This window comes from Musca domestica, unplaced genomic scaffold, assembly GCF_030504385.1.
Source record: "Musca domestica strain aabys unplaced genomic scaffold, Musca_domestica.polishedcontigs.V.1.1 11, whole genome shotgun sequence".
Taxonomy (NCBI): Eukaryota; Metazoa; Arthropoda; class Insecta; order Diptera; family Muscidae; genus Musca; species Musca domestica.
In genome coordinates, this window is record NW_026712133.1 from 15,904,710 (window position 1) to 15,927,893 (window position 23,184).

A 23,184-nucleotide genomic window follows, 5' to 3' on the forward strand; every position below is an offset into this window, starting at 1 on the left:
TTTCTGAGCGGTTTGGATTCGAAATAATTTTATATGCACGACGACAACGTCTTGGTCCTAAGGTATTGATTACAGAGTCAGGAAAAAGTAGTATCTTTGTTGTTGTTACAATAAAGCCTTCGTTGGGCAATTCGAAAAATAAAAATATGTATGTTTTTCATTTGAATTACCATTACACTGTTCCATAACCTGGACAGATACCAACAAGAGTGTTGTCAGCAAGGGAATTCTCTCCATACACATATAGAAATAAAAATAATTTAGAGAGCATAAAAAGGGCTCACAATATATGCATTAGTAGTGGTAAGATATTCTCTTCTTATTCCTAATCAACGAGAATTGAAACCCGAGGGAGGATACATGTGATCTATGAATTACAGCAGGACCAGGCAAATGCATATACATCAGCGGTGCTCAAAACCGTGTTCTAGAACATGAAGAGAAAAAAGAGATAATTTAAGAGAAAATTAAAATTCTGTTTTTCTTTATATTTTACGGTTCCATTTAATTGTTTTTAAACACGAATGTTTGCCAAAATAATTTATAAAGCAAATGGATAAAAAATATTTGTATAAATAATGACTTAACACTGTTTTGTTCTTGATTTAAATAAGCAAAGAGAAATTTGACTGAAAAGAGATATTTCTTTTTGAGCACCGCTGATATACATGCACTCTCTGAGAGCACAATTCTCTCCACGCACACAACCAGAACTGGGGAATAAGTAACAAAGCAACAGAGAGAATATATAAGTTAAAAAAACAATAACTCACACAATAGCAAAAATGTGAGAGAGTAGAAAAAATACTTGAGTATACTCTATTTGCTTTGCTCGTTTTCGAAATTTAGAAGATTATACTCTTTCAGAGTACTCTTTTATTTTCAAACAAGAGTACCCACAAACGCTTCCTTATAAAACAACTGTTTTCCTGACGGAACTCTCTCTCTCTTTTACGCGATTTGATGATTCCATATTCTACTCTTTTAGAGTACACTTTTCAAAAAGGAGAACTCACAAACACTCACGTATAAAATAAAAGATTCTCTTCAAGTACTCATACTAGCGATGTACTTGATTTACGTGGAGAGCTGTAGTTACAAAGCCGAAAGAGGCAAGAAAATAATCTTTGATGAATGATTTTTCAACAGAACTCTCTCTCTCTCTCTCTCTCTCTCTCTCTCTCTCTCTTTTACGTGATTTGATGAGTTCTGATTCTACTTTTTCAGAGTACTCTTTTATTTTCAAACAAGAGTACTCAAAAATATTGCAGATTAAAATTCGCTCTCTTCAAGTACTCATACTAGCGACTAAAATCGAGCAAATCAGAACTCCGACACCAGCATAACTGTTTCGGAGTACTCGTATTAAACAGAAAATTGGAGATTAAAATTCCTTCTTTTCATGTACTAGTGACATCGAACAAATCGGAACAACGTACTTTCCGTAGAGAGACGCAGTTACAAAGCCGAAGAGACAGAATAAACTTTGATGACTGATTTTCTGAAAAGAAACTCTCTCTCTCTTTTTTATGCGAATCCACTCTTTTATAGTGCTCTTTTAGGAGTACTCACAAACGCGCCCGTATAAAAAAAATTGGAGAGTAATACTCCCTAAAAATTCTTCAATACTCCTGGTAGCGAGTAAAATCGAGTACGAACTCTAACACCAGCATGACGTACTTGGTTTTCGTGGAGAGATGCAATTACAAAGCCGAAATAGCCAAGAGAATAATCTTCGACTAGATGACTTCCTGACGGAATACTATCTCTCCCTCTCCTTTGCTTGATTTTATGAATCCAAATATACAAAATCCCAATCTTGCTCTAAAAAAAAAGATTTTTGACAGTGAGTTGGCCTTCTAACACCAGCCAAGAGCTGTTCCCATTTAACTGACTTCCATGAATAAAAACTCTTTAATTAACCCTACAATTCAAACATACAAAACCCAAAAAATGACAAATGCAATTTTCCACTCTCGCAAATTTCCCAATGCCGTTGTTGTTCCATATATTCACTGAACTCTAAAATTTGTTTTGTAACCAAAATGTAAATAAATTCGAAACAATCATTAAAACAAACTCACGTTCCTAACACTCCCAACTCTTTGGCCAGAAAACATCAAACAAACAACCAACCTCAACTTGCAAAGAAAACTGAAACATGTCTTGAAATTAAAACACCATCATCAGTTAAAACATGCACATAACGACATACATTCTTCTATACAAACCACTTGTATGTTGTGGCGCATGTGAAAACATACTTTGCGCACTTTTTCATGCTTCAGATCGGTGAGATTTGATAAAAATGTTACGCTTTGTACAGGCACTGCCACCAGTTTATGGCCTGGCTAAAAAAAGAAACGCCCGAGTCATTCTGGGCTTTGAGACGTGGACGACACCGATGATGCATCGTCATTGGGCTAGTGAACTATATGTCTGAACTATGACTACTACTGTTGTTGTTATTGTACAAAATTATAAACTGAAATGTCCATATCTATATATATATGGGTTCGTCTGTGTTTTTGGTCCTCCCTTCAACCTTTTTTGCATTAACATTTCGATTTACAAGCCAGTTAAGCAAAAATTGCTACCAAAACAGTTGCTGTTTTTCGTTGCGCGCTATTTTTGGTACAACACGCATTGACATACGTAATTACATTGTAGTGTCTGCAAAGATGTTGTGGCTTGATATACGACGGCTGTTCGCTTGCTAGAACATCCTTGTAGAAAAAATATAGGACTTTAAAGGTAAAGCTGTGTGTGTGTGTGTGCAGTAAAAGTATATTAATTAAGCTGTCACTAATGATGACAAGTTGAAAGGAAATATATGTTTTAACGGCAGACTTGAGGGTGTAGTTGGGTATTACAAGGAAAACATTTTTTTCAACCATAAATCTGCTGGAGGTTGCCGTTGGAAGTGCCGCTTAGTCAATGTAATATATTACATGCTGTCGAAAATGGTGATTTCACAAAATTGATTTATTTGAATATATATTTTTGTATATATATATATTTTAATTCATATAAAAGGTTTGAGAGGGAATGACTTTGGTTTGGTTGGGATTAAGGATACACAGCCACACGGAATTCAGCAATTGCTTCACTCGGAGTCTTTTTGGTCCATTGTGTGTTCATCCTAGGAAGAACAAAGTTGTTGGAGAGATAGGAGAGATATATAAGTGAGAAAGAGAAGAAAGTATTTATAAAAAGACGTATAGATGGCAGGATGGTGGAAATGCCTTTGGCAAACTTGTAAATAATGTTGGGATCCATGTCTGAGAAGAATTTTGGAGTTTCTCGTTAGATCTGCCAAATAGCCTATGTCTCTTGTTGGATAACATGGGACACCTACATAGTGCATAGATGTTCAATCGTCTCTACCAATTCTTCGTATTCACATTGTCTACACTAGTCAGGAACAATATTTCACCATCTTGAGGCCAGTCAGTATGCCTACCACGATTCTTAGATCAGACCTACTAAGTATTTTATCACTTAGTAGGTCTGATCTAAGAATCGTGGTAGGCATACTGACTGGCCTCAAATTATCTGGCTGCTTGTTCTTCTCCTTAGATATTCTACTATCGGTCTCCAAGTGCTATGTTCTTCCAGCTTCTTCGAAGAGAGATAATTTTTAAGCAGCTCATATAATAGCTTATTGGCGGCTTAACAGTCTCATCAAACGATTGTGAACATTTTCCAGCTAATTCAACAGCCACTTCATTGCTCACTATGTTACTGTGTCCTGGGATGAATCCACATATTTCAATCCACATATTTCTAGCAGTCAAGGATGGTTCTTAATTGACACTTGACTTGATAACTTTGAGTCCCACTTGGCTATCGAAATATCTAGACACTGGTCTTGTTATGCTATTCCAAAGTTCTCATACCATTTGTGCTGCCTTCTTGATTACAAGAATCCTGTCTCACATCTAACATTCTTACCACTGCTTCGTTAATCCACCAAACCGGATGGAATTTTCTCCCTGGTTAGGTGATTGGACAAGATTTAACATAACTGAAACGAAGGACATATGTGACAACATTCATTGCTCTCTCTCTCTACATGGTTGATTGATTTCAGACCTCGAGGAACAGTTTCAAATCTGGCCCAGGAGATTTGAATTTGCCTCAGTCTGTCCTTCCTGGGACCCTATAAGATTTCAAATACCTTCCAGTTGCTTACAGCAGAGTTGTCCATATTGGGGAGGGTGGTGGTGATAATAACTTCCCCCCTTACACAATCATGAAATGTTGGAGTGTATAAACAAAGTACATGTATTCTCTTTCGATTTACATTTGTCATTGTTTTGGCTGGGCGGGAGATTTTCTTACCTCTACTAAGGCAGACCATAGACAAATTAGGTATAGACTAAAAAGTTGTCTCATATCTTATCTCTGAAAAAAGTGCTTCAATAGATGTCGTTCATGCTGTGAGAGAGGTTCAGTAGACTCGCTCAATTCTCTCAAAATATTTAATATTTTTATGATTCTTTATTATTTATCAATTAAAAACGAAACATCGACTTTGTTTACTTTTACATTATCCAAATATGTCATGAAATATAAAAATATATAACTTAAATAGCAGAAAAATGAATAAATTGTTTTCGAATTCGAGTGACTTCACTACCCCTAAGTGACTTGACTGGCCCAAGATCAACAATAGTGACATCTGCCGGAAGGGAAACTTTTTAGTCTATACATTTATTTGTCTATGACAAGACTGTTCACAATGTATATCGAAAGAGAGAGAGTTACATTATTGTGATCGTATTTTTGAGAGAGAAAAAAAGCTCAAAACCTTGGTTGGGGTTGTCGATCCCCTCTCTTCAACTACTCAACGGAGGCTTAATGGGAGTTGTTTAGATTTGAATTGTGTTGTGTACTCTCTTTAAGTGCCCGCGGGCACGATTTTCGTAATCCCTGATCTAATGATATTAGTTTAAGGCTTAAAAGGTATAAAATTGCTTGGAAATATAAAATTAGTTACCTATTCTGAGAACTTAATTGATTTTTCTAAATAATTTTTACAGTTCACGATAGAAATATCAAATTTTTAATTCGCAATAGGTTTGTTGAAAGGAAATCTTGGCAAACGGAATTGTAGACATTAAATAACAACTCTCATGAAAATCCAAATTCTAAACATTTCATTGCAACGCAATTGAGCAATTAATAGCTACAATTCATGGCTTCACGCACAAACGGAAATAATTATCAAAAATCGCTAAATAATAATTATCTAAAAACCAATACAGGATGTAGAGTTGGACTAATTTAAAGGCCATTAAACATAAAATGATAATTTTAAACTCAAAAAAAAAAAAGAAAAAAGCGAAGCCACGGCATATGGAAGTCACAAACTACTTGATTTTCAATCTTGCACAGTACTTCATAAAAACACACACACAGAGACAACAACCCAGACTTCTTCTTCTTCTTTTTGGATAACTTCTTCATGCACTTGATTTGTCTGGCACTTGACAAATTTACTACTTGGCAGTGCACATGAACAGGAAAAAAAAAACGAGTAGCAAAAGAAAGAAACAACACTGATCGTTTTTTTTTCTGCAACACGACACACATTGTGGAGTGGAGTTGGCATTAAGAAACCGTTAACACATGCCGGTTTAGTGCAACAAAACGTGATATAAATTTGAATATTTTACTATAACTACAATGCAGTCCAAGGCACAGAAGACATCTTCTATGGCTGAAATTGTGATCGTTTGTCATGGGGTCTAACAAAGAAAGAAACCAAACAACAGGTTTGGGTTTCTGGAACTTGTTCGTTCCCCCACCAAAAAAAGAAAAACACGGCAAGCAAAACCCCAGACCAAGTAGTCCGGGAATCTTCTCACTATCGCAAAAAAAAAAACAAAATTTCCATTGCAAAAAAACTTTCCAGTATTTTGGTATGCCATTACAATGAATAAATTTCTAGACTCGTTGATTGAGAGAGAGCGAAACGAGACAAAACGCAAAAGAAAACTCCTGAAAATAATGCAAATGTATTCACGCATATAAATTCCCACTTAACCTCATTTCATTTGATGTCCATAAAAAATATCACAACAACGGCAGCAGCAGCAGCAGCAGCTATATTAGTTGCAAATGGGTGAAGAGACGGCAAAAGCAAGCAACAACAATGTACATAAATCACAAAACATAGTTGGAAAATATGTTTATAATTTATGGCCATAAAGCAATCCGGAATTGCATAATATTGATGGCATGTACCGGTATAACCCACAACTCAACGCCTATTTTCTATTACCAAAAGAAAGCCGGCAATGTTATTGACTAACTGTGCTAAAAAGCCAAAATAAAAAACATGACAAATTAAGACTCAATTGCAACGAATTGTATGTACTCTCAATCAGGGCGAGGCAACTGCAGGAGAGCGTGCTCTCGGCGAGCGTAACGTTCTTCACACACACAATCAGAACCATTGAAAAGCTATGTAAACAGAGAGTAACAAAATTGAGAGAACATAAAAATGTGACTCTCTGTCCGGCACTGCTCTTTTTTATAGAGTAGGAATTGGTAAATAAGTGCCCATCGAGTCATGAAGAGAGCACACACATATGTAAAATCCATGAACACTATTTAGTAGTTCCTCCACACACAAACCATGGAAAAATAATGGAATCAGAGAGTAACAAAATTGATAGAACATAAAAGTGTCTCTCTCTCTCTCAGTAAATAAAATATTCTCATACGTATAACACTGCCTTTACACGGTGCATTTTTTAGCTGGCATTTTTATCAATTCTCTTTTAAAATTTCTGCGTAAATCTTCGCGCCTTTACACGGTGGCATTTTACGATAATAGTGCTTGGCATTTTTTCTGACATTTTATTTTATTCAGTATTTCGTATAGAGCTAATTGTTTGTAACAGATATTTATAAAGAAGTGATTTAAAATTAAATGTGTGAATCTAAAGAAGAAATGATGGAAAAAGTTATTGAGGTGTTAAATATTGCATTATTAACTTTTATTTTAACTTTCTTTTTTACTTTTTAATACTTTACTTTTTAATTTTCATATAATTCACTATACAATTCAATCACTAAAAACATAACATCACAATAAAAGAAACGCATCAAAAATTACAATAAAGAAACGATATGAAATGTCAAAATCATAAAAAATTCGGAAGAAGCAAAAAGAGAAATGCAAAGAAAATGGCATGTAACCCTGTGCGGTGGCTTATCGTGCCATTTTTTCTTCTATCCTTGTCTCTCTACACCTTTTACCAACAAAAAAAATGGCATGGTTAAAAAATGTCACCGTGTAAAGGCAGTGTAATTGAAGTCATTGACAAACTACCAACTAACATTTTTCGAAAGCTTTGATGACTTTACTCTATCTCAAAAATCTCCCGTGTAATCTGCAGATATTTTGAAAGAATTTATTTGTCGAATTCCAAAAGAATGCTTCTTTTTTTTCGATTACTTTCCGCCAAAAGTTTTTCGAACGTTGAGCATCTTAATACAATTTTAACAGAATTCGTCACGAATTGAAGAACTCAGACCTCTGCAATACTCGCTGGCACCCGAGTAGAAAATGAATCTAGCTGGAATTCTTTTAGTTTTTGTTACATGGTCGCTTTATTTCAATTCCTTGCTTTATCTTTTCTTGGGTTTTTTTACACTTACCCCCACAGCCTTTAGCAATTTGAGACATAGCGATTCGACACCCACTTCCTCCTTGAGCGCTTCCACACAAAACAAAGGAGCGGAAAGTCATCTTCGTAAACCCCGCTCTCTTCGAGCTCTCCCGCCTGCGAGCCAGTTGCAATCCGTAGTAAATACGAGCAATTCTGTGATATGGGAAAAATGTTTTTCTTCATGTTCTAGAACACGGTTTTGAGCACCGCTGGTCTAGAACAATCTGATGCTGTCTGACTCTTGCGGACGATAACTCTTAAAAGGAATATTGAATTTGGAGAAGAATGGTACTCAAAATGTATGTAGTGGTAAGAGAGTTACTTAGCTGATGATGGGCATTTGGAGTCAGACTTGACTGTCTTTCTCTCTTTCTGGCTCATCCAAACAATAACTTTAGAAGGGAGTAACTGTGAAAAGTTTTAGCTGGGAACTTTCCTGCACAATCATCGGGAGAGTAGCTCTCACTCTCCCTCTTTTATTCTCTCTCTCTCTCTTGATGGTCATATGTTCACAAGAATGGTGCTTTAAATATATGCATTGGTATGGACACGATCTTTTTGAAAGTAACTCTCTCTCCCTCTGGATGATCATATGTTCAGTACAATTGTGCTCACAATATATGTAGTTGTGAAAGAGTCTCTCTAGCCCTGCCTAATCAATGGCAAATTAAATCGTTCGAATTGTTGAATAGTCTGTCTACTTATCTGGCTCTTGCAGACGAGAACTTTCGAAGGGAGCATTTTATTTCATGGAAATTCGGAAAAAAACTGGGAGAAATATTAGCTAGGAGCGTTCCTGTAAAACAATATCGGGAGTAACTCTCACTCCCTCCCTTTTATTCTTTCTTTCTTTCTTTCTCTCTCTCTCTTTTCTCTCGCGATGATTATATGTTCACAACAATGGTGCTCACAATACATGCATTACTAGTGACACGATCATTTTGAGAGAAACTCTCCTTCTCTCTCTCTCTCTCTCTCTCTCTCTCTACCTAGATGTATATTTGTATAGTATAACCTGTTGCATGTCATTTCGAGTGAATCTAGAAGTGTATTTTGAATACTTAAGCTATCTATTTGTAATCGATTTGTCTGAAAATAGAACTTTGGGTTCTAAGGTGTGACATCCCTCTTTGCAACTGCTGGTTCTTTTAAAAGAGGCTATGTCTTTTCATTTCAGGCAAAAAATAATAAGAGTTTAGGATCCAAACATACAAGGGGAAGAAGCTGACAAAAAATATCTGTACAAAAACATTTCCAGTCTATTCGCTTTTGCGACATTGCCAGCATCAGCATTACTGTGGTCTTCAGCTACAAACAGGTGCTACCTGATTCTGATATTGGCTAGCCAGTTTGTTTTTTTTTTTTTTTTTTTTTTTTTTCTTAGATGAATTTTAAGTTTTGTATTGACATCGATTTATGGTTAATTGATAAAACGACAATAACAACAACGAGAACTGGCAATAAAAGTGGCACATACAAAACAGAGTGTGGTTTTGCCAAACCGTTAACAGGATGATAGTGAAATGGGGGGGGGTTTATCTTAAGATTGAGTAATAATATGAAAAAGTGATAGAGATGAGGGGAAAACTTAGAATCTCAGATTTAAAAAAATCCAAATGGATTTAAAAAGAGAAAAAAGAACGATTGGCGAAAAATGTACAGAGTTTCGAGGGAGGAATTGAAATTGAATTACAATTTCAAGGTATTTTAGGAGATGCCTACAATTTCAAGGTTTTTTTAGAAATCTTTAGATTCGTTGATTTTATATTTTCCAAGATTTTTTGATGTTATTTTGAAAAACCAAATATTTTTAATAATCAGCTCCTCAAATGATTTGCAATTGGCTTCTTCAATACCTTGCCACCCATAAAGAAAACACCTCGCAATTCACTCATCAAATAAAAATTATTTTATAATAACACAAAATTATCTATGAATATGCCGGAAATTATAAGGCATTTGCCCTAAATCGCCACCTTTTTTGTTAGACGCAATTTGTTCTTTCTTCCACATCAACAACCTGTTCGCTCTCGTCTCCGCAGGGGTCTGGGGAGACCTTGTATCAAATAATAATGCTGCTGCTGGTGGTTAAATAATTACATGATTTGTTTGTTTCTCTTTTGATAGGCCTATGTCAATGAAAACGAGAACATACAAAGTTCATTCATTTGTTTATTTATACGCATGTGTAGACAGACGGACAGACAGAGAGACATACATAATTACAAACGTTGGCTTTAATTGTCCATGAATGGTGTTTAATGGTGGCTCAAGGTTAAGTCGTTTGCTGATTAGAAATATTTTAAGTACCCACATGGGAGATGGCAACAAAATATTAAGTGGACGAAAATTGTAACAAAATAAAATTGACTTAATGAACAAACAAGTTTTAACTCCATCCATATAATAATAATTGAATAATTTGTTTTTCAAAATTTCCACAAATTATTTCCCTTTTCAATTTCTGTTTGATGTTGTGGTCATAAGAATTCAATGAAATGTTTTCAAACCATTAATTTCTCACAACTCTACAATAACTATGCTCTCAATTAATAACCAAGTCCAGAGATGACATAATTTGCAAGTTCAAACATCAAGAAACAAACAAGAATCACACACCTCACACACACACATGTATACACATAGTACTTGCAACAATTTTTATGGGAGAACTTCTCACCAGCCAACCAAGTCATCAAACCTAAGATCTTTCAAATAAATAAATATATGCCTGCAGAACAGTTGTTGTTATTGTCGTCCTCGTTGTTGTTGTTGTTGCCTGCAACCTCATCATGAAATCTTATAATAACTTCCTTGATATCATACTTTATGTTTGCAAACATTGTTGTTATTGCCGGTTGTTTTGTTGCCGCTGTTCTTATTCTCTAACCATGGCCGGGCACGGCATGGCTTTTGTGATTGTTCAGTGATTTCTTTAGACAACACGGCCCAAGAACATTATGGAGCACATCGAACAACAACAAAAAATAAATATATTCTGTGCTTTACAATTCTCAATTTACAAACACATAATTATGCACCTGTTATTAGGTTGAGTGCTTTGCGCATTCAATGGCATCTCAGCAAGCCAGAAAAAAGAAGAACATATCTTTCTCGTGTGGTGCAAAGCAAAATAATGAAATTAATAACAGAGAAGGACTAGCAAGTGTGTTCTGTTTTTGTTGTTGTTGGTTTTCTTTTGCAGCTCCATAATTAATGTGTATTAGATTTTCTGGGTTGTGTTGTTGTTCTCTTTTGAAATGCGACATTGTTTTGAGAAAATTATTTACAAAAAGGGTAAGAGTGGGAACAGTTCTGGGAGCTGAGAATATTTTAGACAAAAAAATCACAAATAATAGAAAGTTCTAGAAAAGTTCTAAAAGTCTTAAAAACAAGGACTCCGAAATCAGGTGTTTTAAGCTATGTAGGTAGAAAATTATGGAATTTTATAAATTGTACGCAATTTGGTACGCATATCCAAAGCAATCTACATTTCTTCATCCTAGAGACCAACAGTGATCAAAAATTAGTACCATTTAGTACTTTTCAAACAATTATAGTAGATTTTTTCAAAACCTCCTCCATATCTTAACCACAGAATCCAACAATGACATCTGTATCAAATTTCAGGATCTCAGCTCTATTCCTTCATACAATACCAAATTTAGTACCATTTAGTACTTTTCGTACAAATATAAGACGCATTTCCAAACCACCGCAAATCTCAAACAAAGATATCATCAGTAATCTGAATATCAAATTTCAGAGCTTTTATCTCTATCCATCCACAAATTACCCAATTTAGTACCACACAGTACTTTTCCAACAATTATGGTACACTTTTCCAAAGCCACCTCCATATCTTAATCAACGGTGACATTTTAGTACTTTTTGTACACATACTGTTCGAATTTCCAAGAATACACAGAAAAATTCTGTTAAAACAAGTTAAAAAGACCCTCATTCAAAATTTCAGATTTCAAAAATTATCCGTTCACCCTACATATTTCTTTCCAAAGATCTGTTCACGTAATTCCAAATGGTACCAAATTTAAAGCTTTTTTCAACTTTTAGTACGCTTATAGTTCGCATTTCCAAAAAGATATTTTGTACATCTATTCTGCACCCCATTAGCGCTCCTCATTCCAAATCTAGAATTCTAACTCTATTCATTTGCCCAATAGAGTGGTTACAATTTATGGTACCTTTTAGTACCATTCTAGTACGAATTTCCAAAAACCCAGACTTATCCCAGCCCCAGACACCAACATTGACCTACATGCAAACTTTCATGAATCTGGCTTCAGCCATTTCGCCTGGGCGTTGATGAATCAGTCAGCCAGTCTCACATATCGCTTCAATTATTCCAAAATCCATATTTAATGCATACTTTTAGGAGTTTCAACATCTGTGAATCCTGATTTTTTAAACTGCAAGTCGAAGATATATAACCTATTAAATCTAATAAAAATTATTCACAACGATAGGAAGACAAGAAGATTTATCATCTAGCATTAAAAATACAAAAGACTTAAGACACAAACTTGCCACTAACAAATCTTAGACCGCAAGCTATTCCTGTAAAACACAAAATAAAGGTCAGAACTCTTTCAAAATTTGATAATAGTCTTTTCACACATATTACTGACAGTGCAGTGTTACCCTACCCATAATTGTAAAAGAAGATAGATATATCTCGTCAATATTTATCTGTTCTCGTTTAAGCCTATGACCCATTCTTAGTAAAATATTATTCAATTTTCCCCAAAGCCGACCGAATTTTGCTACGTAATAATTTTCTAATTTTCTTCTAACGATATTGCAGAAGTTAAATTCCTGGTATTGGGCAGTAAATTTCTCTGCAAAGCTCTCAAGTCCCATTCTTTCAACGAAAGCCCTTTCTCATGTATTTTGATTTGTAGATCTAGATTCTATAGAATACCCACTTACATTTCATAAAGTCTAGTACTTCCTTGTTTAGTCAGCATGATCGAAATGCTTTATGACGTCTACCTATCTAAGAACCGGGCAAAGTAAAATTTTCAAAAACATAACTCATTTCTAAACAATGAGCAACTTCCTACCTAACCATTTTACATATGTCTATGTGTTCGTCTACCTCTCAGTCTAAACGCTTTTCAGTTATCCAAGAAATATACAATGCGTATGAAAATTGCGTAAAGCAAATAAGATGTGATTAACATTTAGCATTGAAACAATTGATGTATGTACGTATGATGATGAGGCGGATGAAACCCCAGCAATAACAACAATGGTATAGACACGCATAGTGGCAACATTTGATGGTCGTGGAAGGGGGAATTGAGAATTGTTGGCTAGTTAAGAAACATTAATAAACCACGCAATTTTTCCACTTGACTTAATCTTGGTTGTTGTTTACGACAATGACGCAGCACGCATGTTTTGTTATTTCGAAAAAATTTGAAAAAAAAAAAAAAAAACAATTTTTCAGGTGGACTTGGTGATTTGAATGAGTGAACCTACACTTGAACTTTACAAAGAAAAAAAAATGTCATGGGCTTGCAACATTTGACATTGGCAAAGCAGTGATAATAATAGTAAGACCAATGTTTATATAACATTACTTGCCATCATGTTTTCTCAATCATTTGTAACTTATTTTTCCGAAATTGATTTCAAATTTGATATATATCAAAATGTCCATTAATCATTGTATAGAGTAAGAAGTACAAAGGAAGAACACCCTTCCTAGAATGTAGTTTTCATTTGTCTTCACAAAAGTGTCTATCTTGATCCAGGCAACATTGTTTAACATCTGATATTGGAGGTTGATTGACACGAAAGCACAAGGAGGTGACAAAAATGCATCTGCACATGATTTATGAAAGTATAATAGTTGACAGAACGTTGCATTCTTTTGGGGGTGAAAATAATATAAGTAACACAAAGAAATACGTTTATGTAGAATGACAAAGAAATATGTAAATTGACCAGGATTTTACACAAGACAAATAATTCTGAATAAGAATTGTATTCAAATTCAGAAAAATGCATGCAATTTGTTTTTAAATTGATAAACTATTTCAATGTCTCCAAATTTAGCCCCTAGAAACCAACTGCGATCCCCCTATATCAAATTTCAGAATTTCAGCTCTATCCCTTCACTCAATAGCAACATTTAGTACGCATACACAAAACAGTCTCCAACTCTCCATCCTAGACACCAATGGCGATCCAAAATTGGTACCATTTAGCGTTAGCAACAATTTCGGTACGCATTAAAACTACAACCAGATCTTAAAACCAGATATCAAGGGCATTCCAGTTCTATCCCTTCACCCATTTAATACTTTTCGTACAACTATAGTACGCATTTCCAAAACTATATCCACATCCCAATTCCCGATACCAACAGAGACCTCAATATCAAATTTAAGGATTCAAGCCCTATTATTTCATCTAATACCCAATATAGTACCATGTATTACTTTTTGTACAAATTAGCACGCATTTCCAAACCCTCGCCATATCTCAAATATCAAATTTGAGGATTACAGCCCTATTCCTTTACCCAAACCAAAATAAAGTACCATTTAGTACTTTTCGTACAATTGTAGCACACATTTTGAATACCACCTTCATATCTTAACCATTGACGCCAAAAGTGACCTCAATATCAAATTTCCTGCCCTATCCCTTTACCCAAACTAACATTTAGTACCATTTAGTACTTTTCGTACAAACGCATTTCCAAACCACCGACAAATCTTAAAGATATATACCATCAGTAATCTAAATATCAAATTCTAGAATGTTATCTCGATCTCTTTACCCAACACCAAATATGGTACTATTTAGTACTTTTCGTATAATTATAGTACACATTTTTAAAACCACCTCCATATGTCCACGCTACATATGAATAGCGACTCTCATACCATATTTAGGATTTGAAGCACTATCTGTCCACCCATTACTAAACTGTACCAAATATGGTAATATTTGGTACTTTTCGTGCAATTATAGTACACATTTTCAAAATCACATCTTTATCACAAACCTACCACCAACAGGAACCCCAATATAAAATTTCTTCCCTTCACCCCAAACCAAATTGTGCCAAATTCAGTACCATTTAGTACAGTTTGCACATTTTGTACACATTTCCAAAAATCAACTTATATATATACATCAAATTTACTTTCCTGTCTTGATTCTCATATCAAATTTCAGGTTTTAAAGTCTATCCATTCACATAATACCAAATGATACCATTTTAGAAGTCTACTACCATTTTAGAACATTTCGTAACCTTAATATTCGAATTTACAAAAATCCTTTGGTACACCTATTCTGGGCTCCATCAGTGACTCCCATTACGAATCTAGGTCATTCCGTTTGTTCAATACAAAGTATTACATTTTTAGTACTTTTCGTATCCTATTAATACGAATATCTAAAAACCAACCTTGTCATACGCCTACGCACCAAGACTGACCCTCGTTTTTTCACTACTCATGCAATCATATGCGCCTAGAAATATGCTATTAAAATTCACACTTATTATCTCTCCACTTGATTTCGCTCTTAGAGAGCAAACTCTTACTGTATTTCGAGCATTTTAACTTCCATTCTAATTTTCACACTAGAGCAACTCTCGAGCGCCGCTCCCATTTAAAATAAAAGAGAGGAGAATAAACTTGGTGTAAAACTTATAATCTTCGATCATTCCCCCTGGAGAGTATTTTTCACTCGCGAGTTAAAAATAAGAAATTCTGAGCTCTGTGAGTAACACAAAGCAAAATGACAACTTTAATTTGGACTAAAACCAAAATGTTCTTAAACCGTTTCAAAACGTTTTATTTCTCTGTACTTAGAGCATTATTTTAAACTTATAAACTTATATTGTGTATGCACTCATAATTTTCTTCTTTAATGAGGCTCCAATTGGTGTGAGCTGATACGCTTTTCTTTTATAAAGAAAATCCCATCAAAATTCAAAGATACAATTCTAACAGGATGCATGGCCCATTTTAATGCATAACCTCCGTTGAGTATTCCTTAGCCACAGCCTGTGTTATCTGTCTGTCTATCAGCTCAGCTCAGCAGTCAGTCGATTGTAATGTGATTCTTTCCACTTTTTTTCCATTCTTTCTTCATGTTGAGCCTTCATTCCTCTGCTTAGCTGTCATTCAAATGTTTGAGATGTTTAATTGTGTTATGCAACTTTAATTAACGCCTCGATGTGAATTAAAACAAGATTTCATCCCAAGCAGATGACTTTTGAGAAGCTGGATTTTATTTTCGATTCATTTGAATAACTCCATGCCATGCTACATGGCATCATTACTACTTCTTCGTCGTCTTCTGCTTCCACTCCACTCCACCTGGAGCCAGAGAAGTGACATTCGAAATGAATTACAACTGTGTAAATGCATTTCTATGTCTTATTGGCCGCAGTTTGTTGTTGGTGTTGTACATATTTTTCTGACAGCATTGCCATCAATTTGAACAGCTGTCAATTTTGCCATAAAAACGAGCCGGGAATAGAATTGAATGGAATTCATCTAATGGCCACTATCTCTTGGGCTGGCAAAGTAAAAGAAAATATTTCAGGCTAATGGAAAGGTAGTTAGGCCATGGTTGATTTATAGGAATGTTGGTTTGACTGTTGTATAGTATGAGGAAAGGGTAAATAAAAAGTTGGTGCTAAATAGGGTTGTCACGAAAAGCGTAAAGCTTGAGGAGTTTTACACTATGCTGCAAATTATATTTTCTCATAATTACGGAGATAATCCAGTAAATTATGAAAGTAGAGCTGAAAATAGAAGACACGTGTTTCAGTATTTTGAAAGTTTTACTGCGCAAAATAACCTAAATTGATGGAGCCAAATTCCCCCCTCTCCGATATTTTTTGAGATTTTGGAGTTAAGATTTCTTGGAATCCGTTGATTTTAGTTATATAGTTTCTTCGGCAATATTGCAAATAAAAATGCAAAGTTTATTCTGGAAAGGAATTTTAGTCTTCAAACGAGTCAAGAAAGGGATTTTTTGGTCGGTTTTTTTGAAAATATGGTTAAAAACTCCCTTTAAACGGGAAAATTCCACAAAATTTTACTGTATAACAAAACTCACCTTTTTCTCATAAGTACAGGGAAACTACAGCGGATTATGAAAGTAGAGTAGAAAACACTTGTATTGGTGTTTTTAAGGCTTCTTCTTCGTATGTTTTGGGGATTTCCAGATTAAGATTCCTGGGAATCCGTCGATTTAAGGTATACAGGGTGAGATAAAAAACTGCAACAAAGTCAAAGGCCATAATTTGTAATTTTTTTTTTTAATTTTATTGAATGAAAGAAAAAATGTCGGAAATAGCATCAAATGTTAGAATAAGTTTAGATTTGTTCGAATTGATCACCTTTGCCACGAATCATGGCCTTCGAAGGCCAATGAAACCATGACACGCTGCCCGAATGTTGCTCTGCAGTATTTTGGCCCATTCCCGGGAAGCGCTCGCTTGAGGTGATCGACACTTTGGTATTTTTTAGTGCCAACCTTGCTTTCTAAAATACTCCAGACACAATAGTCCAACGGATTGATATCCGGTGATTTTGTTGCGCTGGAAATGAAGCGAGGAGCCTCACTTTGTAACCATTCTTGGGTGGCGCGTGCTGAGTGCGATGGTGCTGAGTCCTGTTGGAATGTCCAAGGTCTGCGGCCAAAATATTTGCGTACCCAAGGCTTTAATACACCCTCCAGAATATTTTCGCGATAATATTCGGCATTTATTCTGATGCCACGGTCGATTAATACGAGCGGAGAGCGACCGTCGGCTGTTTTGGCGGCCAACACCATCACCATGGCCGGTGCTTGAGTTCTGGTTGCCAACCGAATCTGCATATTTTCAGCTGCACTTTTTGGAATTTCAATGGCTTTACCCCGAGCTCATTTTTCAATATTTTCCGAATGGAATATTGCGATATGTTCAGCTCACCAGCCATTTTTCAGCCACTGCGGCGCGGGTTTCAATCAAGTCGCTTTTCGAACCATTTCTTCTGATGTTGCTGTTTTCTTCTGTCTACTTCCTTGACGTCGGGCTACACTACCAGTATCACGGTAATGAGCAAAGGGACGAGACAAAAGATTTATTAACATTTAAATGCTGGAGTGCTCTAACGATAGCCACTTGTGGTTTTCCAGCCAAATATAAAGAAATAACACTATCATAACTGTTTTTCTGGAAAATTCTCACCAAAATGCTTTTGTACGCTTGTAAACAATATTTACCTTCTATAATCCCCAAGACAAAGTATATTAAAATAATCGGATTCCATGGAGTCTTTGTCCGAAAATATCAAAAATTTGGAAGATGGGGGATCCTGTCCCTCTATTAAGGTTACTTTGCAATGCAATTTTCAAAACGGGAGAAATTTGCTCACGATCGTTGGATAACGGCGAGGTGTGACACGTGGCTGGATCACAAGCACCCGTCGGTACTGGGTTATTTAAGGTCCTGCACCGTAACTTTATTCTCTTTTTCTTCTTCTTCCATTTTTATTGTCTGTTTTAGGGGAATATCCCCCATAGTCAGTTTTTTGTCAGCGTGTAATCCGAAAATCCCCAGAGACGGATGATAACACTATTCCGCTCCGATCAGTTCGTAACTATGACACCCTAATTCGGGCAAAATAGTGTGATCATCCATCTACCCCTATCCGCCGGTGGGGACGCGCCTCGTAGGAAAACTCCCCAGGATGATTTTATTTACACAAATTCCCAAATTAAAGGTATATTTAATAATAGTATCTCTGCAAAGTAGTATCATATAGTCGACTTAGACTTTTTTTGTCCTTCCCATTTTAGTTTATTTTAAATAAACACAAAGGAAGTTCAACAAATTTATTTTTTTTTTTTTTTTCTCTACGAGGCACGCTGGAAAAGTGGCTCACTTTTTGATCTGCCCTCGTATATTTTTTGCGAAATTTATTTTTATTGACAAAAATTAATTTAAAAAAAATTATATCAATTTTGGTATATCGATCGTAGATATGATTTCGAATAATAATATTTTTTTAAATATGCACATAAAACCCTGAACAAGGGCCATTCAATAGCAACAACAACAACTGCACTCAAGGTAATAAAATCATAGGCATGACGTATTCCCTGTCAGTTGGCTTTGCATTTTGTCTAGGCGCAAAACGTTTTGCATTTCACGCACTATCTACAATGGTGACATCATGTTGTCATTCATGAACGCTATAACAATAACAAAGGTAGTACTTCTAAGATACAACAAAAAAAAACAAAGATAGTTGGTAGTTTAGTTGGTTGTTTTCACTACTATTTTTGTTAATAATCATATTTCATGTTATTGTTTAGAAACCAAAAAAACAAAACAGCAACGACAGCGGCTAACCTTGATATTGTCTTAACAATGATGTTGATGTTTTTTTTTGCTTTTCTAAAATTGTATATTTAAATGAAGCTTAGATGCGTAACAATTAATCACTCATTGTTGTTGCTGCTGTTGTTATGTATTTTCAATAACAATTACTAGTCAAGAGTCTGTGATGCGTAAATCTTGAAATTGCGGGAAGTTTTTAGAAAAATTAATGGCAAATGTCTTAAGAAGTCCATTTCAAGCTGTGAATAATTTAATTTCTTTTGGAGTATTTTTTGTTCTCACTTCCCCCTAAGCTTAATTCATTAATCAATTCATTCGTGGGCAAATTAAAATTGCCGATAAACGATTTTTTCTTAAAAATTGATTAGGCATATGATTATGATGAAGACTACCAAAGAAGCTGGGCACATTAAAGGCTAGACTTCTAGAGGTGAGAATTGGTAACAAGAATTGTTGTTGTTGTTTCTATTTTTATAAACTTCTTCTTCTTTGATGTGTTTTGATGGACCTTAATTATTCTCACGTTCAAAGTTCTTTGAACGTTCTTCATTCAAGACAAGTTTGTGTCTTAAGTCTTTTGTTTTATTTTTCTTTTTCTTAATTCTAGCTGAGAAATCATTTTCGTTTCTTTCTTGTATTCTAATATAGATTCGTTCTAGCATTTAAAATGAAAAGCATGAATAATTTATATCTACCTAAAACCCAATTTAAAATGTTCTCATCAATTGTTCCATTCGGAAATAAGCTATCAGTTCCTAGAGTTCCTTTGCTTAATTTTTTTGACACTGTAAATGATAGATGTGGTTTTGGAGTTAAATAAGAGCCAGTGATTTTGATGAGCTCAAGATGAAGATGTCAGCAAAATAAATGTTGATGAGCTTTAGACAAAGATGTCAGACAACTTGGAAGTTATTCAAAAATTTAATTAAAATCTGGTGGGAATTTGGAAGTAAAAACAAAAAACTAAAACAAAATGAAGTTATATGAAATATCTAGCATTTCCGGTTTCATTTGGGAAATTGATCTAAAGAAGGGATATTTAAAGGAGGATCCCTTCACACAATAAAAAAATTTAGTATCATTCAATACTTTTCCAACACTTCGCAAACCACCTCCAAATCTCAACCTCAAATGCCAACAGTGACATCCAGATCAAATTTCAGGATTCCAGCTCTATCTTTTCACCCCATACCATATTTAGCACCACTTAGTACTTTTCGTACAATTATAATACACATTTCCATAACCACCTCAATATCTTAACCACAGAGACCAAAAGCGACATCTATATCTAAATTCAAAATTTCAGCTCTATTCCTTCACCCAATATCAAATTTAGTACTATTTAGTACTTTTCGTATAATTAAGGTACACATTTCCAAAACAATTTACATATCTCAATTACAGACACCAACAGAGACCTCAATATCAAATTGAAGGACTTTAGCCCAATCTCTTCACTCATAATACTATAATACTTTTCGTACAAATGTAGCACGCATTTCGAAACCCACTTCTAAATCTCCACCTCAGATACCATCAGTAATTTAAATATTAAATTTCAGATTTTAATCTTTATCCCTTCACCCAATACCAAAGTTGATACTATTTAGTACATTACGTACAATTATATACAAATTTCCAAAACCACCTCCATATACCTAACCACAGACACCAACAGTTACATCCATATCAAATTTCCGAATTTCGGCTCTATTCCTTCACCCAACAGCGAATTTGGTACTACTTAGTACCTTTCGTACAATTATAGTACACATTTCAAACACCACCTCCATATCTCAATTCCAGATACCAACAAAGACCTCAATATCATATATGAGGGTTCCAACCCTATCCCTTTACCCAATATCAATTATTATACCATTAAGTATTTTTCCGAAACCACTTCTATATGAACACCCTACCCGAACTACCTAATACCAAATTTCAAATTTTCAAGGCCTATTTAATCCTAAAAAAACATCCTTGATACATCTATCCTGCACTCCATCAGTAACTCTCATTCCAAATTCTAGCTCATTCACTTTGTCCAATAAAAAACATTGGTACATTCTCAAAGATCCAGCCTTATCACGGTCTGGGCTCAACCGTTTCGTCTGGGAGTGATTCTGAGTCGGTCAGTTATTTCATTACAATTTTACATGCACTGATTTAGTATATGAGGTCTGTTTACACATCACTTATAAATAAATGACTTTTACGATTTTTAATATTAGGCATTTTTATTATAGCATACTTTTAGGCGCCCTTGATTTTTTTTTTGTTTTTTACTCAAAAGAAAATCTATTCTATAAAAATTATATACCATACAGTACCACATAATATACCATTGCAATATTTGTACTATGAGTACAGTTATTATTTTTGCTAATTTTTAAAAATTCTGTTGAGCGTCTAAATATATGCTATAAAAATACTTAATGTAAATTGTAGAAAAATTACGCAATATTTGACTCAAAAAATAAGTTCACACCGCATGTTATGGTCATATGTCAAGTGCCCTTTTTCAGGCATTTATCCTTAGCATTATTCATAGCATACTTTTAGGCGATAGCCACAAATATTAAATTCGAGAAGGAAATTTATAAATTGATTGTGATTTCCTTTTACTTTACTGTCATTTTTTTTTTTTTTTTTTGCAAAATTTTCAATATTTACATTTGTTTTAATTTCAAATTACTTTTCATATCTTTTCAGACATCGATGAGTGTCAAGATCCACAAATAGCTGCACGTTGCGTTGAAAATGCCGAATGTTGCAATCTACCCGCACACTTTTTGTGTAAATGTAAAGATGGCTATGAAGGCGATGGTGAAGTTTTGTGTACAGGTAAGTTTCCCCATGGAGGAGGAGGAGGAATTAAAATTCCTATTTTCTACAAAAATTGTCATTTCTTCCTTTCCCTCCAGATATTGATGAGTGCCAAAATCCAAATGCTTGCGGTCATAATGCTCACTGCATTAACATGCCCGGCAATTATACATGTACCTGCCCCGATGGTTTCTATGGCAATCCCTATGACGGTTGTCTGGATATCGACGAGTGTGCTCAGCCGAATGTCTGTGGTCCAAATGCCATATGCACTAACCTGGAGGGCAGTTATCGCTGCGACTGTCCTACAGGCTATGATGGCGATGGACGCTCAGAGGCCGGTTGTTTGGATTATGATGAATGTGCACGCTCGCCATGTGGCCGCAATGCTCAGTGCCAAAATACGGAGGGTAGTTTCAAGTGTTTGTGTCCCGATGGTTATTCGGGCGATCCAATGCACGGTTGTGAAGGTAAGTTTTGTGGCACACTTTTTGCCTTTGTCTAGCTTTTGTGAAAAGGTGCTTTCAGAGCCATATCATTATCATGGCTTATCTATATATGTATATGTCTCCCTTGTTGCTTTTGCGTTGCTCCATAGTTCAGAAGTGAAACGAATTTATGTTTTTGTTATTTGTTAGAGAGTTAAAAAACTGCTACTGAAAGAAGATGAAAAAAAAACAGAGCTTCAATGTATTTGCACAAGTTTTTTAGAAAGCTGACCATATTTAGAAATATAGGATTTTCTTAAGCGAAAATTGCACCCATTTATTACTATGCAAATCATTTTCATTTACAACAAATTAAAAAAAAAATAAAAAACGAATACAATTGCAAGCACAAACAACAACAATAAAGCAAACATTACATTTGCACCAAAAAGGGGACAGTTTCAGATTCAATGGGAAAAGTTTCAAAATTAAGGGAAATATCTAAAAAAATTAATGGAACCCCTGGTTTGTAACATCTATTTAAGGTGACATCCCATGGAAGCTAATAAAAGTTCACTCAAAATAATATTATCCTGACCAAGGGATAAACACCCATCTAGCCTGTCAATTATTCCTCTGAATTCCTTTAATTTTGAAGTCAACTACTTGCTTGCATCTTGGAAATTTTGGCTTCATCCAAAGCCAGTTTCATTGAATCTAGAACTGGCCCTATATTCAACTCTCATAACATATTTTACTTAATTATAATTTACTAATCACATATTTATTTAACTTTAATACTTATTTTAATAAAAAAAAAATAAAAAACACTACCACCTCAACCATACCA

The 23,184-nt window shown here is 34.9% G+C and overlaps 1 protein-coding gene across 1 annotated transcript in view; it reads left to right on the forward strand.

Annotated features, from left to right (window-relative positions):
- LOC101893139 (uncharacterized) overlaps positions 1-23,184 on the forward strand; it is a 223,558-nt gene that overhangs the window by 93,818 nt on the left and 106,556 nt on the right. The window contains 2 exon segments of the mRNA XM_059131727.1: positions 21,793-21,924; positions 22,005-22,376. Of these exon segments, the coding sequence (XP_058987710.1) occupies positions 21,793-21,924; positions 22,005-22,376 (504 nt within the window).